General features: G+C 29.8%; 1 protein-coding gene across 11 annotated transcripts; it reads right to left on the bottom strand.

The window, feature by feature from the left end:
* Positions 1-1825: 1825 nt before the first annotated feature.
* LOC108484553 (uncharacterized) lies at positions 1826-6173 on the bottom strand. Of its 11 annotated transcripts, none has more exons than XR_001871275.2 (7): positions 5976-6168; positions 4806-4911; positions 4133-4207; positions 3894-3963; positions 3727-3804; positions 3518-3596; positions 1826-2122 (listed from the first exon to the last, which is right to left on the bottom strand). XR_001871275.2 is itself a non-coding variant. In XM_053022564.1 (5 exons), exons 1-4 carry the CDS (start codon positions 5997-5999, stop codon positions 3943-3945), a joined length of 243 nt encoding a protein of 80 aa, XP_052878524.1. In that variant the 5' UTR covers positions 6000-6173; the 3' UTR covers positions 3726-3804; positions 3898-3942. The 11 variants fall into 11 exon arrangements, 2 of the variants coding, with proteins under 2 accessions (XP_052878524.1, XP_017643863.1); XR_001871274.2 differs by having other exon boundaries at positions 4798-4911; positions 5976-6166; XR_008275610.1 differs by having other exon boundaries at positions 3894-4207; positions 4806-4920; positions 5976-6160.
* Positions 6174-7116: the final 943 nt, after the last annotated feature.

Raw genomic sequence — 7116 nt, 5'->3', positions numbered from 1 at the left:
TTAATAAATATATTGTTTTCAATTTTTTATTTTTAATTAAAATTTTTATTAATAACTCCTTTATTTTTAAAATTAAATAATAAATATGTAATTATATAATAAAAATATATTTTACATATATCATTATGTTAAAAAATTTGAAATTAATAACTCCTTTATATATAATATAAACATCAACTAATTTTTTATATATAATATTTATATGTCAAATATTTATTTTCCACACATATATTGTGGGTATGATGATTTTAATATTATAAAATGAAGTAATTATTTCAAATATATTATTATTTTCATATATAAAATATTTCAAATATCATTATTTTTCATCTACATTTTGAGTATAGTATTTCAAATATTTTTATATGTGAAATATTTTAAATATACATACAATAATATATAATACTAAAATTTACTACACTCATGATATGGATTGAAAAATAAATATTACACATATAAAAATTATATTTATTAAAAATAATAATATTAATATTTATTATTTGATTTTATGCATAAAAGAGTTATTTATAAAAATAAAAATTTGAAAATAATATATTTATTAATTAAAAATAAAAAATTGAAATAATATGAAATAAAAATTATAAATGTGTTTAGAAAATGAGAATTGAACCTAAGTCGTAAGGATGAAATTATTATTATTTAATCATTTAATTAAAGGAGCTAATATGTTAAAAATATTAATTAAAAATATAAAAGCTTAAAACAAAATGAAATAAAAAACAAAACATAAATGTAAGTGAGAGGAATTGAACTTCAGACTCAAAAAAAAAAAAAGAAAAACAAGCTAGCATTCAAATAGTTGTCCTACATTCATTCGTGAACTTCTAATGGGTTGAAGACCATATCAATAGGTCTTCCATCTTGCAAATAAGGCATATATTGTCTAGGTAAAATTTTTGAAATGATCCATTTATTTCTACGCCTTTCGGCTACTTTAACGGCTACTTTGATTTCGAGTTTCTGTGAAATATAGACACGAATCATTTTCGGATTATAACAAGAACCCCTTTTTTCTTGACCCATCTTACATCGATGACTCGACCCCTCCCACCTATAGGTAATTTTAGACAAGTTTCCTTTGAAGTAGATACCTGAGGCGTAATAATCTATCTTCTATCTTCTGGAGCATACGATGAATTTTTCACCACTTAAGGCGTTAATTTACCTACTAAAATATCGCTTGTCTCCACCCAAGATCCCAGCATCACAATTCCATTTTGTCTAAATTGTGGAGTAAATAGGCTTCTAGGTGCGGTATTTCGTTAGTGATTCCTTCAGGACCTTGGCTTGTCACATGAGTCTGAATTTCATATTTTCGTATATGAAAAGAAGTATAAGTATCTTCATATACTAGATGCTCGCTAATGAGTACCGCATCCTCAAAATTGTAACCTTCCCATGGCATATAACCACTACAACAAAATAGGTTTTTAGCAACATTTTTTTGGGCCTATAGCGACGCTTAAAACAATTTGTGTCGTTTGCTAAGCGTTGCAAAAAATGCCACTATAGCTAATGCCACTATAGCTAATGCCACTAAATTTTGCGACATTTATATGAAAAAATACCACTATAGAACATGACCTTTAGCGGCACTTTTCCCATAAACGCTGCTAAAAAGCATAACCTTTAGCGACACTTTTACCATAAACGCCGCTAAAAAGCATGATATTTAGCGACACTTTTCTCATAGAACATAACCTGTGCCGCTAAAGAACATGACTTTAGCAGCGTTTTCTCCACAAATGCCGCTAAAGGTCATGAAAAGTAAAAAAAAAAATTAAAATATTATAAAAAGAGCATATATCAAAGGGAAGCATGCAATAGAATCAGGACTATTATCACAACATGCACAACAAGCATTACTTTGACAACAGTTTATATAAAAATCCATTCCTATCCCTTTACCCGTTTAAGCAAATCCTTTAGCATTACTTTGATAACAGTTTCTATACAAATCCATTTCTGTTCCAGCGGCATAAGCCCCTCTTGAATCTTGAGTGTACTTTGAATACTGCTGAGTAGTATAATTTACAGAATTGCTCCCATTCCATGTGGTAGTCTGACGAGTGTAACTGCTGCTTAGGTAACCTCCAGCTGTCTGATAATCACCAGGATTGTAGTTAAGTGCTTGAATAACTTGTAGGCCCAGCATAATAAGGCAAATGAATGACATACCAGTTTTGAGAAAAAAGAAACAAAAGTTAATGAATGACATATGAAGGCAAGAACCAACCAAAAAAACAGAATCAGATTCCAGTTATCATGAAAGTAGATAGCTTATCTAAGATAAGGTTCTAAATTCAGAACCCTAAATCAGATTAATAATAAAAGATGCAATTAACAAGTCAACATTAACGCCACATATAACATCAAATTGCACAGCTTAATATACTCAATACATTAGCATAAATAACATCACATTGAACAATGAATTTAACACATTCGAATAGATCAATTTTAAGCTCACTAACGGTTAATTTAGCATGTGAACAAAATATACATGTTTTGCATTTACAGCATGGTTTAATCAACTTCAAGCAGGAAATTAAATGTTGCAAATTTCCAGCATTCAAAATCATATATGGACAACATTAATATGGAATTTTCGAGCACCTTAAAGACAAATTTGGAAAATTTGAAGAACCATTCGAACAACCACATTCGAACATCTTAAAGACGACTAAATTTTGTCTTGTTTTGGACAAACTTACAGGTCAGCAAGGCATGTATTAAACCACGCCTAACATGTTTATTTCATCATGCTTTGAACAACAATAAACAACCATTAGGCATTATATTAAATCAACTCTTTAACACATTCAAACAACTTAAAATACATCATTCGAATATCATAAATCACAACTTTTAGACACCATAAATTGCAGCATTTAACACTTAAATTTTCAGCTTATTAACATCACAAATTCATATCCATTTGGACATCATTGGTTAACATTTAACAATTTAGTTTCACATTGTTTAGATCATTTTAATTTCCTGATCACTTGGATGATCTTTAATTATTATTTGGAAAACTAGAAATTTCACTAAAATTTCACTTAATTCCATCACTCATACCAGCATAAAGATGCAACAAAACAACCAAGGAAGAAAAGGTAAAGAACTCAATATCATTTATTTAATTAATTAAATAACATATGCAATTGTTACATTTTTATCAAGTTTAAAACATCTTTAAACAGGGAAATTAAATGCTGAAAGTCCAGCATTTGGACAGAGGCCAAAGTTGGCATTTAACCTATAGTAATTCCCTATTATTTCAATCAGTAGGATGAACTAGAGTCAACTATGTAAAGCCATATACTGAAAATAAATCAAGTTTGGCTAAAAATAGACCATTTTCATCTACATTCAACTCATTACAGTTTTCCTATTAAACCATAACTGTCACAGAATCAGGTCACTAATCCAGCAGTATAACCTATGGTGAGCTCAAATACAATGATTTGGCAAAAGAGACTGAAATAGGTACCTGGTTTGAGAGAAGATCCAATGTCCCTAAACGAGAAAGGGCACCTAATTCCTAGGTTAAAATTGACAGTGCATTATTCCTGAAAATTTGAGAAGAGCAACCATATATTGATGGTGGGATTGTTGAAATTCTTGCATCATACAGTACCAGAATGACTTATCATGCAGTACAAAAGGATGATTTCTAGCATAACTCTGTATTTCACTCACTGTTCTTGTGAAGATCAAGATGGATGAGACGTGTAAGGCATCCAATGTTCTCTGGTATACCACTCAGCAAGTTCTTTGCTGCAGGGATGTCCAAAATTTCTTTTACAATTGGAGATTTAAACACAACTAATATAAACTAGAAAAGTCATATCACAATGAAAAATTACGTGCATTGAGTTCTGTAAGCATTGTACATGATGCAAACAAATTCTCAGATTAAGCTGTTAACTTGCTCCCCTGACACAATTAGAACATAATGCATAAATTAGGCTCTGAAATACATCATTAATGATAATTAATTACAACAGCAACCCCATAATCAAAAAAAGAAAAAAAATTACAACAGCAACTTCCAACAAGACTCTCCAAAGCAGTCACATTGTACAAAATAATTGTCTTTAAATACCTCCACATCTAGTTTTGTCAATTTCGAAAAGTTTGTAAGATCTTCAGGCAAGCTTGTTATCAAATTATTCGATACCTGCCGTAACGAGAAAGAAAAAAAAAGCCTTTTATGGATCATATATAATATTAAATAAAACAAGATGAAACTCGTAGTTTTATGTCAAGAAGATTTTAGCACACCATAAACTGGATTTCTTAGTTATCAGGTTAGCCGACCTCTAGAACCTAATTGTCAAATGACAACCAAATAAGCAAAGGTAAATATATTTACACTTTACAACATGAAAATGGTTGGAAAGGACAATTTAAAATAGCAAGAAAACCTTCTTTGAAAATAACTCTAGCATCCATTCGTAACAGAAGTTGGGGATATGGCTTTAAAATACAAATGATGCGCACGTTTGAGATTGAAACTAACCAACAATGATAAATTTAACAAGAAGATATTATATCCAAGGAAATGCAGAGGACATACACCAAAACTACTTGTGGCTTTGTAACAGAACTTAAACATTATTGTTGGGGGCAGTAACTGTGTTCAAAGATCAAGGTGTTTCTATAGGTGAAGCAAAAAGTGGCAGAAGTCAAATCCGGAAAGCATATTCTTGAAGGGCATTAAAAAGATAAATAATAATGACGGTGACAGATAAAGAGAAAATACAAAACCTTTAGACCTGATAAATCTGAGCAGTTTCCAAGTGAGGATGGAAGTTCCTTAATACGATTGCTTGAACAATCAAACCTGGAAGTCTTGTCTTGGATTAACTGGATACGATAAACCTGAAGGTGCTTGAATAAAGCCAAAAACAGCTTTAATAGCCTTTAAAGATGCAAAACAAAAAAATTTAAATATATACATCCAAAAGTCATTGCTTTGAGGAAACAGAATTAGGTTCTAGATGTTGCACTTAGCCTGGCAATTTCTATTAGTCAAAAATCAAACACAGAATCTATTGAAATCGATTCATTTATTGGAATGCTCTCCATATAACTAAAGAGGAAACCAATACCACTTTCGATAAAGAAAGCAATATAGAAAGAAATCCAAAAATATTAGTAGCCATCTTTATCATGCTATGAAAAAGTGTGAACATACATAAAGGAACCAAAAACAGTACAAATAGAATAATCTTCATTCGTCAAGAAACATTTTCAACATTAAGCACTAGCATGATTGAAGCAACCCAGCGGATTAATGGCCACCACTTATTTTAAAGTTAATTCCAGCTTCAAGTTGATTTTGAAACCTGAAATTGAAGCACAAACCGAGCTTCATTTTTCTTCCTTTATCGATATTGATTTCTTTAATAAACAAGTGTGTGAATTAAGTTTTATATTTCCTCTATTGATCAGTTCCAAAATTAGTCCTCTTCAATCTCAGTGAAAATTAAAGCCAAAACTTAACAAATTCAATTTGGTTAAAAAGAATCTAACCTAAACTTCAAAATCTCAACTTATCACCTTACATGACACCTTCTAACCTTTTTTTTTTTGGTCTTTTAATTATAAAATTTTAACCAAAACCCTGCCTTCTCCAATTATTTGATAAAAAAATATTAATTCAATTTTTTAATAAAATCTAAACAGGTTTATTAGCTTGAAATCATAGCACCTAAGCCACATCAATTTTCCTACAAGAAAACATCAATAAAGAACAACCTTGAAAGTTTTATCTTCAAACCACGTTCAAAGAAATCAAAAGGTTAAAACTTTTACACTTTGATACACAAAACCCAGATCCTATAATTCCTAAAAATCTAAACTTTGAAGTTAAAAAAAAAAAGTAGTAATAAATCTTAAACAAAAAAGAAGAAGATGATGAAGAAGAAGAAGAAGAAACTAACCTTCTTCAACTGATTTGGCTGCATCTTCTCTTTGATATACTCCGAAAGTTAAGATAAAGAAAATTGAGGAAGAGAAAAGGAATAATAGAAAAGAAATGAGAGAGAGAGAAAGACACTACGTCAAAACAGACTTTTAGTGGCATTTTCCCAACTGCTGCGAAAAACACCACTATAGTAACCGCCGCAATTTAGCGGCGTTTATCTAAAAAAAATTACAAATGATCAAGACTTTTAGAGGTGTTTATCTGAAAAAAAGCTACAAAAGATCAAGATTTTTAGCGGTGCTTTTTTCACAAATACCACTAATTTTGTCAGATTTGAAACGTTCATTTTTCACCAATATCCAATCCTTCTTCATTAAATCCAACTAAAAATAGCAAATGTAGCATAAAAAATACAATAAAAAATATTAAATCTAAATGATACTTCAAATTCAACGAAAGATCTATGATATAATTAATAAATTAAGTAATATTCTTACAATAATGTTAAATGTGATAATGTTAAAAACATTCTTACGAGGAGAAAACTAATGTAACACCTCGATTTTTGGGGCCTAGAAGAGTTGGGCTTTGAGTTTGGGATTCGGATAGAAGGAAACCTGAATAATTAGGAAGTTTTAAATATTACCGTTTAAGAAAAAAAATTTGAATTACTACTAGAAAATTTTTACTATATTATTACGGATATTTTAAATTTTATGAAATTTTAATTAGTATTATGAGATAAAATTGTTATTAGAAAAATATTCTTGTATGTGTGTTTGGAAATTTTATGAAAATTATTATTTGTTTGTATTATTGGTATTTGAAATTTTTATATGTTTATGAATTTTTATTATTATTATTTAGTATGTTTAGTCTAGTAATTAAATAAATTACGATGGATTTATTGTGTGGGAAAAGGCTTGGGTTCGATTTAAGACTCTAGAGAAATTTTAATTTTATGCTACCTTAGGGAATTTGGGCAGTAGGCCTTATTAATAATTTGGGCTGAGTTTTAACATAAAGGAGCACCTGGCCTAGTGGCTAAGCATGCTAGGTAGTGGGAAGGAGAGTTGGGGTTCGACTCCCACATGTACAAAAGAGTTTTATTTTTCTTTATATCAGGGAACGACGCAGGAAAGTGTTATATAAAGTTG

Source organism: Gossypium arboreum, chromosome 12 (assembly GCF_025698485.1).
Source record: "Gossypium arboreum isolate Shixiya-1 chromosome 12, ASM2569848v2, whole genome shotgun sequence".
NCBI classification, from domain to species: domain Eukaryota; kingdom Viridiplantae; phylum Streptophyta; class Magnoliopsida; order Malvales; family Malvaceae; genus Gossypium; species Gossypium arboreum.
Note: the sequence above shows the minus strand (reverse complement) of the source record. Positions and strands in the feature narration are given on the sequence as shown.